The sequence below is a fragment of the Eurosta solidaginis genome, chromosome 3 (genome assembly GCF_040869045.1).
Source record: "Eurosta solidaginis isolate ZX-2024a chromosome 3, ASM4086904v1, whole genome shotgun sequence".
Taxonomy (NCBI): Eukaryota; Metazoa; Arthropoda; class Insecta; order Diptera; family Tephritidae; genus Eurosta; species Eurosta solidaginis.
In genome coordinates this window covers 61016433-61043176 of record NC_090321.1, presented here as the reverse complement: position 1 = coordinate 61043176, position 26744 = coordinate 61016433, and the positions used below count along the sequence as shown (strand labels likewise).

The window sequence follows — 26744 nt, the reverse complement described above, 5'->3', positions numbered from 1 at the left end:
GCCTAGATGTATGCAGCGTAAACTATAAAAGTGGAGCAAGCGAGTAAGAAGTAATTCAGTTTGAGTTCAACAATCAATCAGTTATTGATTAAGCACGCGATCTGGCGGCCAATAGTAGAGTTCAATTTGAGTTATCAATCAGTTTGGTTATTAAGCAAGCTATTCGTTGCACAGTTTGTTATTGTGAAGTACTTTAATAAAGGCCATTTTTCCATTATTCAATATTGGAGTTATTTATTCAACAGTTTAGTGATTCGAACTTAGCAGAGGATTGCAAATAAGAGGATTTGCAGCAAATTCGTTACACTATTTAAGTTATTTATTCGACAGTTCAGAGATTCAAACCTTAACAGAAGCTGCAAAATAATCAGGATTTTCCGAAAATTCGTTACAATAGTTAAATATATGAGGAATGCAAAAAGGAATAATTAATTAAAAAACTTTTTTAAAAATAGGCTTTTATTATTGGTTAATAAAATTAACTAAAAAGTAAAAAATAAATTAACTGTAAAGAAATATAACACTTTATAAGTTCATTGTAACCTTTAACGTAATTAGGCTTCTTCGTTTGCGAAAAAAAAATTCCATATTGTACATAATTATATATTTTTAACATTAAAACTTTACACCTAAATTATTAAATCTTACAGTTTATATCACAGTCCTATTTGTTCTAATAAAAGCGTGTTAAATTTTGATGTTATAATTAAGAACATTTAGGACCTCCTTTTCTTGCTGTCACAATGTAACACGCTTTTATGAGAACAATTAGGACTGTGATATAAACTGTAAGATTTAATAATTTAGGTGTAAAGTTTTAATGTTAAAAATATATAATTATGTACAATATGGAATTGTTTTGTCGCAAACGAAGAAGCCTAATTATCGTTAAAGGTTGCAATGAACTTATAAAGTGTTATATTTCTTTACAGTCATAAATTTTTTACTTTTTAGTTAATTTTATTAACCAATAATAAAAGCTTATTTTTAAAAGTTTTTTTTCTTTAATTTTATTTTTTAATTTTTTAATTAATTTTATTAACCAATAATAAAAGCTTGTTTTGAAAAGTTTTTTTTTCTTTAATTTTATTTTTTACTTTTTAGTTCGTTTTATTAACAAGCAATAAAAGCTTGTTCTTAGAAAAGCATTTTTCTTAAATTTAATTTAAATATCAATTTTTTTAATTTTTCGTAGGGTAAAATATCGTTTAAACTAGTTATGTAATCTTTACTTAGTTATTTGTAACGTTTCTCATCCTATCCATATATATCATCATTACAAGGTTTCTTCGAAGTCCACTTTGAACAGTCAAGTTCTTCGATTCGAAGACCGGCTAAAGACCTAAATCGGCCTAAAGCCACATAAACTTGACCAGCAGCAAATAATTTGATAAATAACAGCATGATCTACAGTAGTTCCCTGCATTTTGTGCACAGTTGAAGCCCACGACAAGACAATCGGGAGCATTCTTCTTTCAGCTGTGCCGTGATTAAATTTAGAAGGAAATTGAACTGATTTAGGCTGTATTATGTGAACGCCATCGTTACCCAAGTCTACGCGAACCGATGGTATATCGTTATGGTATAGTTGAGCACGTCTGTAATATGGCCATATAATTTCAGTGATGTGACCTATTGCTCCATTTACAAGTCCCTTAGCAACGTCAACGTTAGATCTCAACATAACTTTAGCACCAACAAATATTTCTATTTCTCTTGGAAGACCTCCCCTTTTGTTAATTATTAACATCAATCTGATCATTGTTTTTTGTTCCATCAATTAATTGATCTTGCTAATAATCAGTTATCAGCTGAGTGAAAGAAATTGTGCTTTTGAAACGATATAGTTGAGCACGTCTGTAATATGGCCATATAATTTCAGTGATGTGACCTATTGCTCCATTTACAAGTCCCTTAGCAACGTCAACGTTAGATCTCAACATAACTTTAGCACCAACAAATATTTCTATTTCTCTTGGAAGACCTCCCCTTTTGTTAATTATTAACATCAATCTGATCATTGTTTTTTGTTCCATCAATTAATTGATCTTGCTAATAATCAGTTATCAGCTGAGTGAAAGAAATTGTGCTTTTGAAACGATACGTTGAGCCAACAGTCAACAACCAATCGATAAAAACGTTAGTGGATATACGGAAAATTTTTATGCTCACTAATTTGTCGTAAAGTTGCAACTGTGCGTTCCAAGAAGTTATCACTAATCAACTTCGCCAGCAGTTGTGCTTTTGGAATGCGCCCCATGCTTTGTTCAACTCATTTAAATGAATTTGTATATATGTGCATACACATGTTCACGTGTTCTTGCAACAATAAAACGTTAAATACACACATACATACATATGAATATGCAGAGAAAACATATCGTATGTGTTTGCCAAAAGTGGCTTCACTTCGGATATCAGCATCTTCGGTTGTCAGATCTTTCGCGTTCAACGCTAACGCGGTGTCAGGATGAAAAGGCTCTCTACCAAATTACTGATACGAATCGCTATGTTTAAATAACCCTGACTGAGTATGAGCACACGATTTTTTATATCATGATGCGAATATATTGGAGCATATTCATAATCGAAATAAAATGTGACTAAGTTAGTTGAAGCATTTTTGACACATATAAAATTGTGTCAAACAGTGCTAACTTAAAATCATATTGTAACGAATTTACTTGCAAATCCTCTTATTTGCCCTTTTGCTAAGGTCGTATCACTAAACTGTTGAATAAATAACTCCAATATTGAATAATGGAAAAATGTCCTTTATTAAAGTACTTCACAATAACACTTATACTTTGCAACTAGCTGGCTTAATAACCAAACTGATAGCTTAAATGAAACTGACTTTCAAAATAATACTGCTATTGCTCGCTAGATAGCGTCTTAATCGAAACTGCCCATAGCGCCTCTACCGCTGATGCTTTTATACTCTGTGATTTCCTCGTGGCATCTTCTAGGCGCTTCCAGAATTTTACTTAGTTATAAATTTCTCAGCTACAACTACAGATGTATAATTTCTCATTTGAGTAATACTTGCACAAATTATTGCCCTCTCTTCGAGACGAATCCATTAATCGATCTACTAATGCACAGAACGGGCTTCCACGTATTTAGTGTAATAAGTATATTACGTATAAGTCATTTCTTTCCTTTCTGTCTCTTTTCCTCTTTCACCTTCATATGCCATAGCAAATTGCATTTAACCAAAAGCAGTGCAAAGCTTATTGCCAAACCATTTTATATCTCTGGTGCTAAATTATTATAAGTCCCCAAGTTTCAAAGACTGCTCTCGAACGTAGCTGCGCATACTTAGCAGGCGTGCGAAAGGTATAAATATCATACACATCAACGCGCAAAGCCTCTATAGAAAACTTGATGAGTTAAGATATCTTTGCGAGGCCTCCGATATAGATATTATCTGCATCTCCGAGACCTGGTTTTCTTCACGCCATAACCATGAGATGGTGAAACTAAATGGCTATCGACTTTTCAGAGCTGACAGAAGTGGTCACGGTGGTGGTGTCGCTATATATGTTAAAAGTAGTTTGTCCTGTAAATTACGTTGTAGTTCTTGTACCGGTGATTCTGTAGAATTTGTGTTCGTTGATGTTTTTTCATCAAAGGGTGATAAGCTCCTTGTCGGCTGTGCATACAGACCTAATCGCCAAGTAAATTTTGCTGACTTTACTGATTTTCTGCAACCTCTACTCTTAAGTTACGAAAATATAGTCCTAGCTGGTGACTTCAATAGCAACCTGCTCACAGATTCAAGTCTTAAGCTAAGTATGGAATCTCTGGGACTCTTCCTGGCTAACATTACCATACCAACGCATTTTACCAACTCTAGTTCCTCACTGCTAGACCTTCATTGTAAACGACTCAGAGAAAGTACTTCTTTACGATCAGCTATCTGCTCCCAATTTTTCTAAACACGACCTCCTATTCATTACTTACAACTTTCAAACGTTGTTTACACCGAGCTCGTTTACATATCGTGACATTAAAAGTATAAATGTGGGAATTAATCCTGACAGCGTGGCAACACCACGGCGGAGCAAGCGTCATACGAACGAGGAGTAGAGAATATAATAGAATTGAATAGAAGTCAGTCGTTAATAACTCGTCGGTCGTGCAATACTTTTCGTTCAGCTAATTTGTTCAACTTGAAATATATTCTATGGTAAAGTTAGCCAACTTAAACTACTCCAATTTAATTTAATACCATTTAATAAATACCTGTAATAACGAATTAATATTAAATACATGTTAAAACACAAATCGTGTGTGCGTTTAATTAGAAGACAGGTTCGAGTGGGGTATGAACCACAAAATTGGGGGCTCAGCCGAGATTGTTAGCACGGGAAAAAATAGTGAAATTTTTGCTAAAGTGAAAATTAAAAAGTTTAATACTGTCGTGTGCGCATACAGAAATCGAGCCAAAATTGAAAATTTGTTTAAATGTGCCGGAAATTTGGCCAGAAACGTAATACATGCGCGCGTGGATAAAAAAGAATTTGGGTGCGAAAATAGATTACAGAAGTGCTGTGGACAAAATGCGTAAAATGCATTTATAATAAAAACTAAATAATTGCGAGTGAAGTGGACAAAGTGCAAGCTAACGCACTTAAAGGTAGCGTTTTTTTTTACAAAATTCTGTGGAAATTATTCCTGAGACGTACAGTATACGCAAAATACATATGTACACATGTATGTAAGAATGTACCTAGTGTGGTGTTCAAAAGCAAAATCCGTAGAAGAAAAGTCTAGAAACATGCTGTACTTATGTAAGTGAATACATCGGGCGTGCATACATACATATAAAATTTGTGACCAGTAAATTTTGAACTGCGGTGTGGCGAGACGAAGCCAATTTAGCGTCATAACGGTAACCCAAAAAGATTGGTCGGGTAGCGCGTCGGCCATAGCAAGAGCTTAAAATTGAATAGAAAAAATAACGACACAAACACAAAAGGTAAAATAATTCAAACTAAAGAGTAACGACACAAATACAAAAAGTAAAATAATGCAAACTAAAGAGTAAAGCTGGAGTCATTGGTGTCGTATGTCGTATCGCTGTATCCGTATCCCTAACGGAATCAGCTGTTTATCGTTACGACGGTAAACCAAAACCCAATTGGTTGGCTACGATACGGTTACGACCTTAGCGGCACCAATAATCGATTGCATTGATTCTCATAAGGTTGGCCGAATCAGCTGTTATAAGGTTATCGATACGGTTACCGATAAAGCACCAATGTCTCCAGCTTAAAGAAAAGTATCGACACAAACGCAAGCCATATAAACAAAAGTAAATACGACACCAATTCAGAACCGAAGGCAGCAGTAGCAGCAACGAAAGGCGACGCATAGAGCATACCATCATAGGAGGACAAGCAGGCAGCAGTTGTAGTAGTAAGAACAATCACCCCTGTTCTGCATTTCGATTACGTTCCCGTTCTACGCTCCGCTTTAATCGAAGTTTGGTATTCTGCATTACGACGGAATCGTAAAGAGAAGAGGAAGAGCAAATGATTTTTCGAAATCAGCTGTTGGTACGGAATGTGTGAACATTGGAACAAAATAAATTAAAGAAAATTTGTAAAAAAACACTGAAAAACGTTTATATTTTATTGTCCACGCCATTTTGTACAAAAAAAGCAATAGAATATATTGCCGCAGTGTTATATTTTTTTGAGTGAAGTGCTTTCATAATTGTAAGTGTGTTTTTGTCGTTCTTTTGGCCAATTCCCTGCCGTGGCCACCGAGTTTTGTTAAAACGGATTCCTGCACGAATATAGTTGACATTTTTTGAATTTTATGCCCCTATTACCGTTTACAACTCAACTTAGTTGGGTTGTAATTAAAACAACTCAACTTTAAGACAACTCAACTCTTGTTTGGTATTACGAATTACAACTTATTTCAGTTGAAATTGAATTGAGTTGCCAACTTCAGAAAGTGATGATTTGACAGATAAATAAACAGCTGATCAATTTGTGGCAGAAATTTAAGCATTTTCAAATGTGATTTTTTTATTAATATTATATGAAGTCTATTTTATAATGACATTTCGCGAATACGGAAAACATTCGCGTGATCATTCCAATCCCTTGGAACTACCAAGCACCAAGTAAGAAAATGTTTAAGTGACAAACAAATAATTAGTTTCATATGAAGTTATTTTGCAGATTTGAAAGGAAGCATTTTACTCAGTACTAAACAAAATTAAGGACCATTTCCGCATACGCGTTCGTATTTTAAAATTATGCGCCATACTCCGATTCGTTGCTGACGGCAGCTATCAAATATGATGTGGAAATGATTTTGGTGTTGGACTGGTTTTAGATATTATTGAGGAGAATATTTGTGCGAAGTAGATTAAAACCCAAACAGAAAAAACTGTATTTTACTCAAATAGGATTCCCAGGAGTAGTGATAAGTATCAATGGGACTCGCATAATTATTTCACCTATTTTGGCTGCATCCGAACTGCGGCCAGCCTCGTCCAACTAAAGTAAAAAAGTTATTCAATGTAATTCGTTTAAACGTTGTTTTTTCTAGAAATGTGTACAAAATTGTTGATTATTGTTTGATTAAAAAAGGTTTAACTACCGGCTTTAAATGTTTTGCTTTTTTTTTGGTAACGTTTTATAAGCCCGTGCACCATCTAACTCTTATCAAAGGTGGTATCAAAAGACGGGTTTCTATCTCCGTTTTTAGGATTCGAGAGCGGAAATTAAAAATTTTATTTCTTTTGAAAGATATTTACAAAGACCCACAAAATGGCCCGAGAGGGTCCGAAATATGAGGCCCGTTCCACAGTTTTTTTTACACAGAACATCTTTTTACGTTGGCGGCCTTTGGCCGCGATTCGTAAAAATAACTCTGGTTGGGTCGAACACCTTTCTGCATAGCTGTGTACAAAAAATCTGGCAAAATACAACAACCACATGAAATTAGATTTGATTAGAAATACAATTTTTAATTTTTGTGGTAATTCTTTACGACAGCATGACACTGCTAATACGTGTCCAAAAATATCGAGAGAGGTATTAAACGATGCGTCTTGGCATCAGTATTAATAATCCGAAGGCGATGTATGTGGTTTAACTCCTTCAAAAGATATTAAACAAAAACCGAAAAAAGACAACAACATTACAACAACCACATCGCCAACTTCAACTACAAATATCTCCGGACAAGAGATAAAATGTTTCTTTTCCGCCTTCGGATTATTGTTCTCGAGATTAATACGCGTCTCGATATTTTTGGACGCATATTAGCAGTGCCGTGCTGTCGCAAAGAATTACAATTTTTGTTTTCGGATTCTTAAATCGGAGGTCGAAACGTGTCTTTTGATATCAACTTTGAAAATCTTTGTTAAAAATTAGGGGGTGAACCGTCTTCTAAAACGTAACATTTTTTCAAAACAACTGCAAAATTTCATGAGACAACTGTTAGTAAGCAGTTGTAAGATTTTCACGTCTTTGACAACTACACCAACACAAGGTTGTAAACGGCAATGCCACAAAAAGTAGTAAGACTAGACAACTCAACCGAAATTTTTTTTTGATAGGTTGAGTTGTAATCTGTAATACGAAATTGCGAAATTTCAACTCAACCAGAGTTGAGTTGTAAACGGTAATAGGGGCATTAAGGATGCTAATTTCATTGCACTGGCCTAAATTACTTTATAAAGGTTTATTTATTCTTTCCGCAAGGATTGTTTACGTTTTCGCTTCACCTTCCTCTACGCCGGCTGCTTGCTTTGGCATATAACTGGACCCAACGAACAGACACAAATTATAGCTGTCTATTATAATGGAATCAATAGCCGCGGCGTTATTTGTGGAGTTGGAAAGCAACGCATACGAAAATGGCCAGGCGAGAATGGAAAGGCAAATACTGCGAGATTTGTGTAATCTATTTGAGATGAGTGACGAATTGTAAGAAATTGAACTTAAAAGTGGTAAAGTTTAATGACATATTTTCTTATCTAGGTTCAAAAAAAACTTTCTACTTAACAAGGATGCTTTCAAGTATGTGTTAGATACTTTTGCGGGACAAATACGTCCAAGGACTTCGACATCGACATGTTGTTTTTGACCTGGAAACATATAAAAAACAATCATCATCAAGCCTTCTACGTTTCTTAACAAGTTTTACTTACATTTTTGTTAAAATTCTGTTATAAATTAATAAAAAAAAAATAAAAAGAAAATATTTTTCCGCCAACTAATTTGCAACTTAGAAAAACGGAACTACGATCGAAATGCAGAATACAAAAAATCGAACGATTCGAAGTTGGATCGAAAGAGATTGGAACACAGAATACCAAAATTGCCAAATCGAAAAAATTCCAATCCAAGTCGAAATGCAGAATAGGGCTGAATATTTATGTATATATCTACTTGTCTTTTACTTTGATTCCTCTTTATTTGATTTGATATTGTAAAAAATTTTCGAAAATGGAAGCAAGCGAAATCAGAGCGTTGACGGTTGACGAGTTAAGAGCGAAATTGAGAGAGCTCAATTTGAATGCAAACGGGTTAAAGAAAGAGTTGCAAGATAGGTTATTAGCACATTTTAATTGGAATGAAGCAAATTATCAGAGTGATGATGGTAGTGAACGTTCATATGAAACGGTGGCTAATGCGGCTACAGAAGTAGCACAACATAGGAGTGATAGGGTTGCTTTCACACTTCGTGATATCAAAGAGAGCATATCTGCGTTTAGCGGTGAATATTCCATTGACGTGAAACATTGGATTGTTGAGTTTGAAGACGTGGCTGATACGGTGGGCTGGAATCAGTTGCAAAAGTTTGTTTATGCGAAACAACTTTTGACAGGTGCTGTTAAAATATTTGCTCGTGGGTTAGTAGGGGTAAGAAATTGGGTTTCTCTTAAAAATGCTCTAGTTGAAGAATTCGGTGAAAGGATATGCGCTGCAGAAATTCATCACGCTTTAAGAAATAGACGTAAACAAACAAAAGAAAGTTTGAATGAGTACTTATACGTTTTAATAGAAATGGGCAAACCCATATCACTGGATGATCAAAGTATTATTTCGTACTTTGTAGAGGGAATTCCAGATACCAGGGCTAATAAAATAATGTTGTATCAGGCAAAAAATTTAAAAGAATTAAAAGAACAATTGCGCGTGTATGAAAGGGTGAAAGGGCCTCACTATTCGGTAAATAAGGCGAGTGCACCTCAATCACCAGCGAGTTTTAGTGAAAATAAAGACAAACAGAATAGTTCTAAAAAAATTTGTTTTAAATGCAACAAAGAGGGACACATAGCAAAGAGCTGTGGAAAAGAGGGCAATGTAAAATGCTTCAAATGCAAACAAAATGGACACTATTCATACGAGTGCAAAGAAAAGGCCAAAGATGTGAAAAGCGAGCCTATGAGCATGATAAAAGAAGGTAGAGCTGATAATGTAGCAAAGAAAGCTAACGATTTTTATTTTCTTGATATTACAATGAATAATACTACGTTTTCTGCTTTGGTCGATACCGGAAGCAAATATAGCATAATGAGGTATGACACACTCCTAATGCTAGGTGATGTGGAGCTAGACCGGGAGAAACTACATCTAAGCGGGGTAGGAAAAGGTCAACTCACGACACTGGGTTGCTTTTATTCGGAAATAAAGGTAGACGAGGCAGTTCTACAAGTACGGTTCCATGTGGTTAGGGAAAGAGACGTACCATATGCGGCGATTATTGGGTGTGACCTTTTAAGGAAATTTGAATTCGTAATAAAAGAAGACCAAATCCATTTTAAGTCATTGATAGGTGCCGTAGCTGCGGTTGCGGTGGAATGTAAGCGTCAGGAAGAGGTGGTGAGGCCAAGAGCGATAGATGATACGGAGGTATCAATCGTGCCATCTGCTGTGGTAGTTGGTAGCAACATCACTTCTGTGGACGATCAGCGTGTGATTGAAGATGGTGGGGATAACACTAACTTCAATGAGATTTGGCTTAAAGAGTTTGAAACGTTATGTTTGGCACAGGATGCGACAGAAGGCGTCGAGCAAGAGAATGTCGATCTGTCGAACATTGGGGAAAATTACGTAAAAGAAATCGAGGCATTGATAAGCAATTATATGCCTAGGAAATCTAGAAATTCACCAGTGGAAATGAAACTGATACTAACAGATGAAATACCCGTTTATCAGCGTCCACGTAGAATGACTTTTGCAGACCAAAAATGGGTAGACGAGCAAATTACTATCTGGTCGGAAGAAGTTATTATACAAAAGAGTTCGTCCGAATACGCCTCTCCGATAGTACTCACTACTAAGAAAAACGGATCGAAAAGATTATGTGTAGACTATAGGAAAACAAACGAGAAAATAATACGGGACAATTTTCCTATGACAGTTGTCGATGAAGTGCTTGACAAGTTGTACGATGCGTTAGTGTTCACAACTTTGGATCTGAAAGATGGATTCTTTCACGTTCCTATAGAGCGAGCTTCCAGAAAATATACTTCATTCGTGACACAAACTGGCCAGTATGAATTTTGTTTCGTACCTTTTGGTATATCGAATTCACCTGCGGTATTTTGTCAGTACGTACAATCAATTTTTCATAATTTATTGAGGGACGGTACGGTAATTATATACACGGACGATATTGTTATTCCGTCTAAAGGCGAATACGAGGGTATACAAAAACTCAAGTTGGTTCTAGAGCGCGCAAGCGAATATGGTTTAAATATACAATGGGCAAAATGCCAATTTCTGAAGCGACAAATAAATTTTCTGGGATGCATCGACGAAATGGGGAAAATTCTACCGTCTAGTGAAAAAACCAGAGCAGTTGAAAACTTTCCGATACCGTCAAGCAAAAAGGAAATTCAACGGTTCTTGGGGCTTACGTAATTTTTCAGGCGGTTTGTGGGTAATTACGCAACGGTAGCTAAGCCATTGACAGATTTACTTAGAAATGATGCGAAGTTTGTTCTGACTGATGAACATCTGATAGCAATCCAAGAGTTGAAAGGGGCTCTGACGAACGCACCCGCTTTAAGGCTGTATAATCCGACGGCGGATACTGAGGTCCACGCAGACGCCTCGAAGTATGGATATGGAGCAGTGCTATTGCAAAGGGATGGAGAAGATCGGCACTGGGTCAGAGGAAGTAGTTGAGCGGCTACAAAAACGGGCGGCGACTTTCGGAAACCCGAAGCGAATCGTGTCGGATAGGGGAAGTACGTTTACATCGAACTTGTTTAGAGAGTACTGTGAGCGTGAGAATATACAACATTTGCAAATAGCGACGGGGGTACCTCGCGGTAACGGGCAGGTGGAGCGGGTTCACAAGATAGTCATACCCATGATTTCAAAACTATGTCACAGCAATCCAGCTCACTGGTACAGTCACGTCGACAAAGTTCAACAGATTATAAACAGTACGAAAGCAACTCCGTTTAAAGTTCTCACAGGATTAGATATGCGTAGAACAGATTATCCAGATTTAAGGGAATTATATGATGAGTTAAACATTGATGAATTAAATTTAGAGAGGGAAATGATAAGAGAGCAAGCGCAGGAAAATATAAATAAAATTCAGACCGAAAATAAGAAAAATTTAACAAGAAACGAAAGAAAGAAAAAGAATATGCAGTGGGAGAATTGGTTGCCATAAAGAAAACACAATTTGGAACCAATACGAAGTTAAAAGCCAAGTATTTAGGACCGTATGAGATAACCACTAAGTTAAATCACGGGCGATATGGGGTGAGAAAACTAGGAAATGGCGAGGGACCAAATAAAACAACCACCGTATGCGAGTTTGTGAAGCCTTGGGGTTCGTCATTGGGGTCCAATAACCCATCAGGACGGCCGAATGTGGGAATTAATCCTGACAGCGTGGCAACACCACGGCGGAGCAAGCGTCATACGAACGAGGAATAGAGAATATAATAGAATTGAATAGAAGTCAGTCGTTAATAACTCGTCGGTCGTGCAATACTTTTCGTTCAGCTAATTTGTTCAACTTGAAATATATTCTATGGTAAAGTTAGCCAACTTAAGCACAAAATATTTAGGAATCATCCTAGACAGTAAGCTGTCGTGGAAGCTCAACGTGGAGGAGAGGGTCAAGAAGGCCTCAACGACACTCTATGCATGTAAAAGAATGCTGGGGTGTACGTGGGGCCTATCGTTCTCTCTTTCTCATTGGATTTTTACAGCGATTGTAAGCCCTATTCTATAGTATGGAGTTCTTGTTTGGTGGAAAGCCACACAAAAAACAACATACCTAAAAAAATTAGAGGGGGTATGCAGACTATCGATGCTTAGCATTACGGGAGCCCTGAAAACAACCCCGACGGCCGCACTGTATGCCATTTTGCACATCCCACCTGTAGACCAGGTAGCAAAGAACAAAGCGTTAACGACCGCAACCAGGCTCGGTGCTTCGGGGCAGCTTGAGCGCCGACCATATGGCCATAGTAGTATAGCGTCATCAATCGCAAGACGAACAGACTACATGATTCCCTATCTGCGCTTCGAGGGAGATCTTAAGGCCACAATAGAGGTGGACGGTTGGCGCAAGGGTGCGCAAATGGCGGACGAGGCGATACATGTGTACACTGATGGTTCCAAAGTAGTGGAAGGAGTAGGGTCTGCGGTATACTGCGCTGATCCGGAAATAAGCAGATCCTACAGGCTGCCGGATTACTGCAGCGTTTTCCAAGCGGAAATATTAGCCGTAACCAAAGCAGTAGAAACCCTGGAAGAGAATAGATTAAGCTGCAACCGTGTTAACTTTTATATTGACAGTCAAGCAGCAATTAAGGCAATAACCTCGCATAGCACAGCATCTAAATGCGTGTTAGAGTGTAAGCAGTCTCTGGAGAGAATCGGGACAGGGAGAACCATACATCTATATTGGGTCCAAGGGCATATGGGAATAGATGGGAATGAAAAAACGGACGAACTAGCTAAAAAGGGCGCATCCCTTGAAGCTTGCTCCGTAGATGTCCCAATTAGATTGGGCGAGATTAAGCGAAGTCGAGAGGTGCACATGATCGACCAAGCGGGAAAGGCGTGGGTTCAAGCGCGGGGCTGTAAAGTGTCGAAGATTATGTGTAGGTCTTACAACCTTAGACTAACACAGTTGTTCCTATCATTAAAAAGAGAGGACTGTAGACTCGTGACGGGTTTTCTGACTGGACACTGCCTTCTGGCGTCACATGCCTTTAAACTAGGCTTGGTCAGTGATAGCAGATGTAGGAAGTGCGTGTTGGAGGAGGAAACGATCGAGCACGTTCTGTGCTCTTGCCCTGCACTTGCCAGGCTAAGACTCCAGCTATTAGGAGTGATACAGCTGTCAGATCTAGAAGCAGCAAGTGGCTTAAGTCCTAGGAAGCTTCTAGTATTTGCCAAGAGGACGGAGTTATTTTATAACATAGGTCCTGGTTTTTGATAGGGGTTTTCAGTTTGGTCGTTAAAAAAAACTTCTGGTAACACTACGGACTCAATCAGTCTATGTGAGGTCCTCATGGACCGGCCAGTTCAACCTACCTACCTACCTACCTAGCCAACTTAAACTACTCCAATTTAATTTAACACCATTTAATAAATACCTGTAATAACGAATTAATATTAAATACATGTTAAAACATAAATCGTGTGTGCGTTTAATTAGAAGGCAGGTTCGAGTGGGGTAAGAACCACATAAATTATAGTGCACTTGCTGAAGCAGTGGAGTCTGTCGACTGGAGATTGATTCGAACGATGGCATCGGTGGATGGGCAAGCTAAATTCCTTCAAGACAGTATAAATAAGCTCTTCGACGACCACGTTCCTACGAAACTTAAGGTGACGAAACACAATAGCAATCCATGGTTCGCCAGTATTATGCATCTAATTCACTTGCGTAATCTAGCTTACTCCCGGTGGAAAAGATACAGAACTGTGGAAATGCACATGCGCTTCAAAGCTGCACGAGTCACTGCCAATAAAGCCATAAGATCGGCTAAAGTACATTTCTACGAAAATAAGTTCAGCACCGCTTTAAATTCAAAAGAAACTTGGAATAGGATCAAGAAAATTGGAATTGGCAAATCCAAGGCCGATCTCTCTGTCCCCCCTGATGTAGATGTTAACGATATCAATGATAGTTTTTTAAAGTTACCTCCCTCGGCTGCTAATGTATGTATTGACAACTACGGTGATCGTGTAAATGTTGATGCTAGTCCTCTCGAGTTTGTTCGTGTCGATGATTGTGATGGTGTGAAAGCCATACTTTCTATGAAGTCCACCGCTATAGGCTTAGACGGAATATGTGCAAAATTTGTGAAAATTATTCTACCCGTAATCCTGCCCCATATAACCTATTTAATAAACTATATCCTAACCACCTCTGTCTTTCCAAAATGTTGGAAAGCTGTTAAAATTATCCCCATTCCCAAACAAAACAAAGAGTACAGGCGGATAGCCATACTGCCTTTTCTTTCGAAGGTCGTTGAGCGCATCCTACATGGGCAGATCGCCACATATGTGCATGCAAATAAACTTTTAACGGACCATCAGTCCGGTTTCAGACCAAAAAGGAGCTGTACTACGGCACTTATTTCTGTGGTAGAAGATATACGGGAGCGCATTGATGATAACTTTACGGCTTTCCTAACCCTTATTGACCACTCTAAAGCCTTTGACTCTGTTGACCATACCCTACTATGTAAAAAGCTGGAAAACATGTTTAATTTTTCCAGTCATGCAACCAACCTAATCAGATCTTGTTTGATGTTTCGCGTGGTGTACCCCAAGGGTCAATCCTTGGTCCTTTGTTGTTTGTATTGTACATTAATGACCTGCCTCGTGTTCTTAAGTATTGTGACGTCCCCATCTATGCTGACGATGTTCAATTGTATACGTGCTGTCCTGTCGATTGTATGAGTTTATGTATATGTAACTTGAATCAAGACCTTAGTCAAATACGTGTATGGGCTTCCATGAATGGTTTATGTCTAAATTCTAGAAAGTCGAAGTGCATTGTTATCCGTAGAAAGCCGCTAGCTACAAATGGCTTAAACAATATTATGTTTGAAAATTCTGTTATAGATTATGTTGACACGGCAAGAAATCTTGGCATAGTTTTTAACAAAACATTGTCCTAGAGCAATGGTTCCCAACCGGTGGTCCGCGGACCACCGGTGGTCCGCGGAAGCCAAAATATGGTCCGCGAATGATTTGAAATTTAACGGTTGGTAAACAAAAACTATCCACATATGGCATGGCAAAATAACGGTTGCTCCACATATAAATATTTATTTTCCATGTATTTTGTTTCTGTAATTTGAGCCTAATGCCAAATCGTATTACCAAAAAAGTTATTATGCCAAATTTCGCTGCTGTAGGACCCCCCTCCATAAAATAAGAATACATAAGTGAAATCGGAATAGCGATTGTGATTTTCATAAAAAGTAACAGCTATTGAAGGTAGCAGTCACTCTCTTCACTGATACTGAAAAAACAGTGCGTCGCTCATAACTAACCCAGTCATTTGTTATATTTCAGTTTCTGTAATAGCATTTCGTATTACTTTACTGTGTGAGGAAGGGAATTGATCATTAATGATCGTTGTTCTTAACTTTATTTTTTGAATTTGTCCGTTAATGGTACAGGTAAGTAGACATTTTAATTAAATTGTTTTCGTTGGTCTAAAAAACTTCGATTTCTGGAATACCATGTACATCTTAAAAGCGTATATTTCTGTTTAAGTGAGCTCACGATTATGTGTAAATGGTGTTGAATCAGTGCATATCAAATTGCTGTTGTGATTTGTATATGATTTGATATGATATCGTAATTTTAATGAAACATCAGTATAGGTATATGCATATGCACATGTGAAGTAACATGGTTCAATTACAAGGTTACCTATTCCATGCAAGGAAGAACAGCTGATGTTCCTTGTAAGAACACTATCGGTTAGATAACTAGAGGTCACGACTTTAAATGTTTATGAACTTCTAAAAGTCGAATTGATAATTCTAGTGCAAAGATTTGTTATTCGTGGGTTCGTAGTACATTTTTTTTTGTTTTTGTGTTATATAAAAAATAAGTACCTCCCGTGACAAAACCAAAACAAGTAAGTATCGATTAGTTTTCCACCTGCTTACTTGGTTATGCATTTGTCACGAGAGAGCTACTTACTTGGATTTGTTGTGTCACGGGAGAAGCTAGCTTAGGCTACGCGCACACTGCAACCGATTTTTGTAGTCCGGCACGGCCGGCAAATTCGAGCGCGTTCTATTTGCACGGACGAGCAAAAGTTTGTTTACATTCGGGTGAAATCGAATGAAACTTGCGAGCACATTTAAAACACATGTGTGCGGATGTGTGTTTGCTGATGGACGACAGAAGTCGGTTGCAGTGTGATCGTAGTGTAACACCATGATAAATATTTTTTATAATGTCTGAACTTACGGTTTTTTTTCCTAGTTTGTATTTAGCTCTATTTTTTTTTAAATTTTATTTTAAGGACATGGCGCCCAAGAGAAAATACGACAGTAACTACATAAAGTTTGGATTTACCTCGATAGAAAATAAGGGAGAAATAAAACCACAGTGTGTTATATGCTCAACTGTCCTCGCAAATGAAGCTTTAAAACCGGCGAAGTTAAAACGCCACTTAGACACGGTACAACCGAATTTGTCTGACCGTCCAGTAGAATTCTTTGAAGGAAAATTAGAAAACCTAAAAAAAATGAAACTCGGACCTAGTGGTACGAGATTTTCAGCTTCACAAAAATCATTAGTAGCTTCGTTTGAGATTTCTAAATTGATAGCACAATCTAAAAAACCTCATACAATCGGGGAAACGCTTGTGAAACCCTGTATGATCAAAGCCGTCGAAGAAGTACTGGGATTAGAGGCCAAGAAAAAAATTCAGGATATACCTCTGTCCAATAACACCGTCAAAGCCCGAATTGAGCTAATGTCAAATGATATAGAGGAGCAACTTGTTTCAAAAATCAAAAAATCTCCATTTTTCGCTTTGCAGTGTGATGAATCGACCGATATTTCAAATTGTTGTCAACTACTGGTATTTGTTCGCTTTTTAGATGAAAACGTAATTAAAGAAGAATTATTGATTTCACGGGAGCTGGAAACAACATCGAAAGGTATGGACGTCATGAATTCAATAGCGGAATATTTTGGTAAGCATAATCTGATGTGGGATCACCTCGTTTCTCTCTGCACTGATGGTGCTCCAGCAATGTTAGGTTCACGTTCTGGTTTGTCGACTTTAGTTAAACAGAAAAATCCCAATGTAATAACGTCACATTGCTTAATTCATCGCCAGGCATTAGCTTCTAAGACTTTACCCGTATGCCTTAATGATACATTGCAAATGGCCATAAAAGTTGTGAATGTAATTAAAAGCAGCGCATTAAATACACGCCTTTTCAAAAAGTTGTGCACTGATATGGAGTCTAACCATGAAGCACTTCTTTTTCACACAGAAGTTCGATGGCTTTCGAAAGGTAATATGTTGGCAAGATTGTACGAACTAAGGGCAGAGGTTGAGATATTTCTGGTTGATAAAAAAATGAATGATATTTCAAAACAGTTTACTAATCCAACGTGTCAGCTAAATTTGGCTTATCTTGTGGACATTTTCGAACATTTGAATAAACTGAATATGCAACTGCAAGGTTCCGGAAATAAACAATTACAAAACGTCGGAAATATATTCATTTTTGAAGACAAACTTCGAGCTTTTATAACTTGAAGAAAAAAATTATTCTGCGTTTGCGACATTTAAAACTCTTGTGGAAGACAAAAAGTATGGCTCGAGTGTAGCAAATATCCAAAAAAACATTAAAACTCATTTACAAATGTTGATTGATGAATTCAATCGTTACTTCCCAGGATATGCCGAAGAAGCTATAGTTGATCAAAAACTGATTCGTAGCCCTTTTACCATGAACGTAAGTGAAGTTGCTGAAGGAATCCAGGAAGAACTGATAGAACTCCAAAATGACAGAAACTGCAAGGATGCTTTTGAATCGAATTCAATAGAGTCGCTTTGGTGTAAAAAAGCAATTTTTTATAACAAACTTCGAGAAATTGCCTTGCGTTATTTGATATGTTTTTCAACGACTTATTTATGTGAGCAGGGATTTTCTGCTTTGATGGTAATTAAAAACAAGGCAAGGAATCGTTTGGAAGTAAGTGATGATCTGCGTGTAGCTTTAAGCAGCATTAGTCCGAGGATCCACGAGCTCGTACAGAATATACAAGCTCAAAAATCACATTGATACCAAATTACCGAACATTTTTTAAATTTATTTTTGTGTACATAAATACCCATTGAGGTTTTAAATAAAGTTCAATTTGATTTTTAAATTTTTTTATTATACCTACTTAACTAGTAGTCCCTGGCACCAACAGAAAGGTAAAAGTGGTCCCTGGCCTAGAAAAGGTTAGGAACCATTGTCCTAGAGAGACCATATCTTTATAACCGTAGGAAAAGTGTACGGTATGCTCCGTACACTGTGGTTGACACAGTATTTCACTCCGCTACATATTCGACTACTTTTATCCAAAGCGTACTTAATACCTACGCTCCTCTACGGCTGTGAGATTTTTTCTAACAGTGACGCTGTGAGTAAAAAGAAGCTTAATGTTGCCTACAATAACATTGCTAGATACGTTTACGGGCTGAATAGACTTGATCACGTTTCCTGTTATTCTTCAAAGTTGCTAGACATTTCTTTTGACAATCTTTTAAAGTTTAGAACACTTATTACCTTGCATAAGATAACCTACACGAAGGAGCCTTATTACCTATATCGAAGGCTTCAATTTCTTCATTCTACGAGGACAATGGTTCTTGCACATGTTAAGCACCGTATGCTAATTTCTGAACGCCAATACTTCGTTACTTCGATCCGTCTTTGGAACTCCCTTCCAGCCAGAATAAGACAAATAAGTAATGCACTGCATTTCAAAAAAGAATTAATCTTTTTGTTCTTTAATTGACTCACCTCTCCTTCTTCAACTGACTCTCTTTACTGATCTTCTATCCGTTTTTCTTGCCACCTCCTATTTCCTCAAAGGATAGAACCTAATATTATTACTGTACTACCTACCCTTGCAATGTCCCCTCTATTCTTATTTCTGTTCTGTGTCCCTAGGCTAAGCTCCTTAAAATTTATTGTAACCATTAAGTCTTATTTTACAAATTATCTATTGTTTATCTAAGTTATTGAAACATTTTTTGAATTTTCGCCATTGTTCTGTCACTGTTCTGACTAGCACTATAAAATAATTTTGTCAAATTGTTGTTAGGAAAAAATTTAATAAAATACAAAATACAAATACAAATACTTGTGACAACTCAGATAAGATATATGCATGTGATTGTGCATTGCTTCTCCGCTGCTCGTATACGTACATATGTGTAGACGCAATTATTGATTCGTTTATGTAGATACATAATGATTGAATTATTGATGTGAATTCACGTCACTGCTTAGCATCGGCCTAGAGATGGCAGCGCCCCTTAGTTTTGCTAATATTCGTAACAATATTTTATTGTGGCTTTGCCTATGTCCCGTTCAGTTTAGAACTAATTATTGCAGATCTCTGCTCTGTGGGTTAAATCTGTAAAACAAAATCAAGTGCGCAGAAAAGTATGCAACATTGAGCGATAACAGCCTAACTTCTACGTTCGTTGTATACACAAACAAAGCGTTACCTCATTCCTGAGCCGCTGTAGGTTATTCACCATCCCTCTAAACAAAGGACTTAGGCTTTTATTCCCTTGTGAACACAAATCTTTACCGATAACTCTGTTATCGATTAATTTATCGAATTCTCGCAAAGTAATATTGCATTGTCATCGGAGTTATACATGTGTGCAAAATTTCAGCTCAATCGGACACCGGGAAGTGTATCAAATTTAACTTGCAAGATTTGATTACAAACAACAGCCAAGTAAAAGTAAATAAAGGCTTATAAAAAGGAATGAAGGCTGCAATCCAAATGCATGGATTGCATTCCGGGGTGATTGCATACCTTAACAACTCTAACATACAAGTTTTGTTAAAACTTACCGCTTTCACTGTAGCTTTTATAAAGTCCTTTTTATCTGTTAAATCGAAATCAGGATATTTTGCATAGACTTGCTTGCAAACAGTTTTCATTGTGATCTCTTCGAGATTGGCTTTATCTAAAATTTCTTTGACATAATTGCGTATTTGTTCATCCTAAAAAAATTGGGATATATTTCGGTTAATTTGTGCTTGTTTTTAATAAAATGTTACAGTATCTTACCGTGGGGAATGTCGCTTTGCCTTTCTTAGTTAGCGGCTCATCCTCATCATCTGACTCATCTCTTTTGCTCGCCTTTTTCTGCCGTCCAGAAGCTGATGGAATTTTTATAAATAAAATAGGGTTATTATAAAAAAATATTTATTATAATAAAAATATTTCAGAATAAAAAATAAGATTTATGTCATAAATATATATACCTTTTCCTTTAACTGGCGTCTTAGCTTTGTTATTAGATTTAGCATTTTTCACAGGTGCTGAGGGTTTCTTGAACTTCTTTGACTCTTCTTTCTCCTGAAAATTCAAAATATCGATTGAACACATTAAAGCAAAGAAAACAAGGTGAAATATGAAAGAAATATGATAATCGATTCAAGCAATAAAATTCATAGTAATTTGTTAAGGTATATCAAACAATAGCTTAGTTGAACTTGGCCGGTCCGCATAGTCTAAGAGTTGGTAAGTATTTTTGAGCAGGTATTTGAGGCACAATGAAAATTATGTATAGTGCTTTTTTAAAGGTATCTAAATATAGAAACGCAGAACTGGCTAAGGGGTGACGGGGCTGAAATAACCCTTGAATATAACAAAAAAATTAATTTTTGTATGCTAAAAATGTTTTTGAGGCCCTTTGAAAATTAAATATGTTAAAATTTAATATTTGAAAAATATAAAAAGAAATAAGCCAGATTATTAGGTTGGGCCTAAAACTTTGCCAGGTCATTGCAAAATAATTTTTTTTTTTATTGAAAAAATTTTTTTGAGGCACTTTGAAAATTAGATATGTTAAAATTTAATATTTGAAAAATATAAAAAGAAATAAGCCAGATTATTAGGTTGGGCCAGGTCATTGCAAAATAATTTTTTTTTTTAATTGAAAAAATGTTTTTGAGGCATTTTGAAAATTAGATATGTTAAAATTTAATATTTGAAAAATATAAAAATAAATAAGCCAGATTATTAGGTTGGGCCAGGTCATTGCAAAATAATTGTTTTTTAATTGAAAAAATGTTTTTGAGGCATTTTGAAAATTAGATATGTTAAAATTTAATATTTGAAAAATATAAAAATAAATAAGCCAGATTATTAGGTTGGGCCAGGTCATTGCAAAATAATTTTTTTTTTATTGAAAAAATGTTTTTGAGGCACTTTGAAAATTAGATATGTTAAAATTTAATATTTGAAAAATATAAAAAGAAATAAGCCAGACTATTAGATTGGGCCAGGTCATTGCAAAATAATTTTTTTTAATTGAAAAAATGTTTTTGAGGCATTTTGAAAATTAGATATGTTAAAATTTAATATTTGAAAAATATAAAAATAAATAAGCCAGATTATTAGGATGGGCCTAAAACTTTGCCAGGTCATTGCAAAATAATTTTTTTTTATTGAAAAAATGTTTTTGGGGCACTTTGATAATTAGATATGTATGTTAAAATTAATATTTGAAAAATATAAAAGAAATAAGCCAGATTATTAGGTTGGGCCAGGTCATTGCAAAATAATTTTTTTTTAATTGAAAAAATGTTTTTGAGGCACTTTGAAAATTAGATATGTTAAAATTTAATATTTGAAAAATATAAAAAGAAATAAGCCAGACTATTAGATTGGGCCAGGTCATTGCAAAATAATTTTTTTTTAATTGAAAAAATGTTTTTGAGGCATTTTGAAAATTAGATATGTTAAAATTTAATATTTGAAAAATATAAAAGAAATAAGCCAGATTATTAGGTCGGGCCAGGTCATTGCAAAATAATTTTTTTTTAATTGAAAAAATGTTTTTGAGGCATTTTGAAAATTAGATATGTTAAAATTTAATATTTGAAAAATATAAAAGAAATAAGCCAGATTATTGGGTCGGGCCAGGTCATTGCAAAATAATTTTTTTTTAATTGAAAAAATGTTTTTGAGGCATTTTCAAAATTAGATATGTTAAAATTTAATGTTTGAAAAATATAAAAATAAATAAGCCAGATTATTAGTTTGGGGCTAAAACTTTGCCAGGTCATTGCAAAATAATTTTTTTTTTAATTGAAAAAATGTTTTTGAAGCACTGAAAATTAGATATGTTAAAATTTAATATTTGAAAAATATAAAAATAAATAAGGCAGATTATTAGGTTGGGCCAGGTCATTGCAAAATAATTTTTTTTTTAATTGAAAAAATGTTTTTGAGGCATTTTGAAAATTAGATATGTTAAAATTTAATATTTGAAAAATGTAAAAATAAATAAGCCAGATTATTAGGTTGGGCCTAAAACTTTGCCAGGTCATTGCAAAAAAATTTTTTTTTTTATTGAAAAAATGTTTTTGAGGCATTTTGAAAATTAGATATTTTAAAATTTAATATTTGAAAAATATAAAAAGAAATAAACCAGATTATTAGGTTGGGTCTAAAACTTTGCCAGGCCATTGCAAAATAATTTTTTTTTAATGGAAAAAAATTTTTGAGGCACTTTGAAAATTAAATATGTTAAAATTTAATATTTGAAAAATATAAAAAGAAATAAGCCAGATTAATAGGTTGGGTCTAAAACTTTGCCAGGTCATTGCAAAATAATTTTTTTTTAATTGAAAAAATGTTTTTGGGGCACTTTGAAAATTAGATATGTTAAAATTTAATATTTAATTTCCAAAGTGCCTCAAGAATATTTTTCCCAATTTAAAAAGAACAAATTATTTTGCAATGACCTGGCAAAGTTTTAGACCCAACCTATTAATCTGGCTTATTTCTTTTTATATTTTTCAAATATTAAATTTTAACATATCTAATTTTCAAAGTGGCTGAAAAATATTTTTAGCATACAAAAATTAATTTTTTTGTTAAAGATTATGTTGAGAGGGTTTTGAAAAATTTTTTTTTTTAATTTTTTGGATCCTTCGAAATACAGCCGAAACGGGTTTTTCATTGAAACTTGGTTATTTGACCGTCCGATTGTTAAAATTGATATGTCATTATTTTGGCCGAAACGGGTTTTTCGTTGGAACTTGGTTATTTGAAGTCCGATTGTTAAAATTGACTAGTCATTATTTTGGCCTTGAGAAGCTTCACATTTCCGTTTAATGTCCTTTTAAGCTATGAAGTCGTTTTCCGAAATCGTCTCAACATAATCTTTAAATCTAGGGGCGGAAATTAGCAACTTTTTTTTTGTATTGGGACCAACCCAGTCTAGAATACATAGTGCCTAAAATCTATTTGGAGGTTATCGCGCCTTACATTTATCTATTTACATAGTGTTCACACAATCGAATAGGTTAGGTTAAGTTCAAGTGGCTGCCGTCCACATAGGAGCGGCACAATTAGGCCTTTATAGGCCCATTGTGAAACCACATTGATTTGTTCTTACTCTCCTAATCAAACCACTTCGGTGAGTTTGTGAAGCTAACTAAGCGTCGTGTATTGACCTCAGCTATATCAGTCAGATCTACGAGAAACATCTTGCCCATAAAACATTGCCTTCTTCTACCGAGCGTTAGACATTCGCAGAATAGATGCCTAACAGTTTCAGGCTCTTAGAATAGATGCCTAATAGTTTCAGGCTCCTCTTCGTTGCCGCAGCTTCTACAATAAGCATTAAATGGAGCGCCAATCCTTTCCGCATGTGGTCCAATACAAACATGACCAGTGAAAAGACCTACAATAATCGAATAATGTGAATAATGAATTTTGGATATATAAAGAAACAAATTGATCATAATCAGCAACAATGTGTATCGAGGGTTATCTCTTAGATTTCTTTAATACTGACTCGTTGTGCGCCGCAATCACGTATGAATTTTAAACTTTCTAATCAGAAATAGAATTTAAGCTGAGATTCCTCTTCCAATTTGCGTCGTGCTGCTTTTTAATTTTTCCTAAAAATTGGCGGGGCAGGCGCTACATGTTTTAGGCCTACTCCGAACGCAATCTGCACGACAGATGAGTTTTCACTGAGAAGCTTTTCATGACAGAAATACTCTTGAAGTGTTTGCAAAATCACTGCCGAAGGGCGTAGAAAATCTTTTTTCTAATTGAAAAAACTTGTTTCTAAATGTTTGATGTTGCTTTGACCGGGAGCTGAACCTGGTATCTTCAGTGTGGTAGGCAGAGCACGCTACCACCCCACCACAGAGGCTCCCGAAATGAATATTTTGCACAATAATTAAAAATAGCACAATTGAGGGTCTTTTATACTAATTCAGACAAATTTCAGTGGCAAAAAGGTTCTTGTTTTTAACACGCTTGTATTAGCTTCCCTTGTTGTTGTTGTTGTTGTTGTAGCGATAAGGTTACTCCCGAAGGCTTTGGGGAGCGTTATCGGTGTGATGGTCCTTTGCCGTATACAGATCTGGTACGCTCCGGTAACACAGCACCATTAAGGTGTTAGCCCGACCATCTCGGGAACGATTTATATGGCCACAATAAACCTTCAGACCATCCCTCCCTCCTCACCACCAAGTTCCATGAGGACCCCTTGTATGTAGGCTTGTTTGTAACTATCTAGGCTAGGCGCGCAAAGGAAAGTTAGACCCATTTAACGCAATTTATTGAAAACTCGCTACTAAACAAGTTGTGATTAATAGCGGAACCACGAACCTCTGTACTATCCAAGTGGTTTGTAGATACTAAAAGGGCACCATAATTGCGTGTTTTTTTAGTTTTTTAAACTATATTTATTACCTCACTGTGATCGCTGCCAAGATCAGACAACTCCTCTTCCTCTTCTTCAGAAATTTCCTCTTCCTCACTCTCCGAATCTTTGCGCTTATGCGATTTAGATGGTTTAGCGTTACGCCCACGCGAGCCACGTTTATTGGCTGAACCTGCTGAAGGTCGGCCACGTTTACCAGATGTAGAGCGTTTACGTTTCGGCACCTGCGTATTACGTGAAACAAATTTTTGGCATATTATACTAAATGTTAAAACTTAAGTGTTTTGATTCCCAACAAAATATACATATTTTCCTAAAAGTTCAAACATTATTCTTCTTAATTCAAATTTCAAGCAAATCAATCATTTTAACAATAAAAAAATTTAAAAAATATCTATTTCCTCTCACATCACTGTCAGCATCTGATAGCTCCTCTTCCTCGGAATCAGAATTCTTCTTAAAACTTTTACGTGCAGGTCTTCCACCACGACCGCCACGCGCTACTTGCTTGCGACCACCACGGGCACCATCTGAATCCGAATTGCCGCCTGATGGATTATACTGAAAAAATACAACAAAGTGCATTAAAATGTGATCAAGAAAATTCTAGAAAACCTTGAATAAACTATATGTGGCCCGGTATATGAAAAGGTGGCTTATGACTCAAAAAAGAAATTGCGAGAAACAGCTGTTAAGAGCTGTTTTTTTTTTAGTCAAAAGCCATCTTTTCATAGACCGGGTCACATATATTGACTACTGTCTAGAATATCACCCTATATCGGCTGTCCTATCAAAAATGCCTTACCGCAGAATTGTATGCAAAAATGCCAATCACAGACATTGTTTTAAAACTACCCTATCTGAGAATAAATGCAATGTGTTTTGATATTTATTTATTTATTTATTAGTCTATAAATTGAACAATTAATCAGACTAAATAAAGTACGGATTACAGATAAATTACAGAAGCATACAAACGCTTCCCAAGGCAGTCGGTTCTATGTACCGGAGCGACTCGGGATTTTTCCCGACCAAGGACTGTCATTTCAGTGTGACCCCATTTAATTTGTTTCGTCCCTCCCACAAATTGTCATCCTCCCAGCAGCTCCTTGCAGCAGGACTGCTACATATTCTCTTACTCCGGGAAGGTATCGAACCCAATCCGGGTCCGTCTCCTGACCCCGGTCCTGAGAAATGGTTTTGCTGCATTTGCCAGAAAAGAATCTTTTTAGGACGGTCATACTCTGTTCAGTGTGTCTCGTGCAAGGGATGGTTGCATCGGACAGGTTGTTCTGGGCTTGATCCCAAAACCCGACGTCCAAATAACTTTTATAAATCTTTTGTGGCTCCTTGCTGCTCACGCCCAAGGGCGTCCCGTAGTCTACGCCTAAGCGTATCCCCACTACCTTCCAGCAGCTTCGCTGCTCAGCAAGCCACAAGTATCCGCTGCTGCTCGCGCCCCACGGCGCCAACAACTCAAACAGCTGATACCACTCATAACTACTACCTTCGTAGTAGAGCTGGTAGCAATGCTGAGCATCAGCCCCTGCCCCCGTCTTCTTCTCCCCCCCTCTTTTCTGGCAGCAATCGTGCAGGTCAGGGAAACAGACTCTTAGTCCCTGCCTCCGTTTGCACCGTCTGCCAGCACAGAATATATAGGTTTGCGACTTCCGCTCAATGCAGCTCCTGCCTTGGGTGGTGCCACTTTCCTAGATGTTCTGGTCTCCGCGACGGCAACCCCTCAACGGGTTTCATCGCGCTATGTTGCCAGGTCGCAAACCCAAATCATCCGGGTA

The 26744-nt window shown here is 36.4% G+C and overlaps 2 protein-coding genes across 4 annotated transcripts in view; one reads left to right on the top strand and one right to left on the bottom strand.

Moving 5' to 3' along the window:
- LOC137243812 (SCAN domain-containing protein 3-like) overlaps positions 1-18333 on the top strand; it is a 61782-nt gene extending 43449 nt beyond the window's left edge. For 2 of the 3 annotated variants that reach the window (XM_067771964.1, XM_067771965.1), the window contains exon 2: positions 16519-18333. In XM_067771964.1, coding sequence (XP_067628065.1) covers positions 16522-17772 — 1251 coding nt within the window. In that variant the 5' untranslated portion in view covers positions 16519-16521 and the 3' untranslated portion in view covers positions 17773-18333. Of the gene's footprint in view, positions 1-15551; positions 15659-16518 lie in introns of those variants that run through there. The other variant, XM_067771963.1, reaches the window with a different exon arrangement.
- The window catches only part of Dek (protein), a 99828-nt gene that overhangs the window by 27915 nt on the left and 45169 nt on the right, over positions 1-26744 (bottom strand). Inside the window, exons 8-12 of the mRNA XM_067771962.1 lie at positions 25357-25509; positions 24978-25172; positions 20519-20612; positions 20322-20413; positions 20102-20254 (exon numbers count right to left, since the gene is read on the bottom strand). Of these exons, the coding sequence (XP_067628063.1) occupies positions 20102-20254; positions 20322-20413; positions 20519-20612; positions 24978-25172; positions 25357-25509 (687 nt within the window). The remainder of the gene's footprint in view (positions 1-20101; positions 20255-20321; positions 20414-20518; positions 20613-24977; positions 25173-25356; positions 25510-26744) is intronic.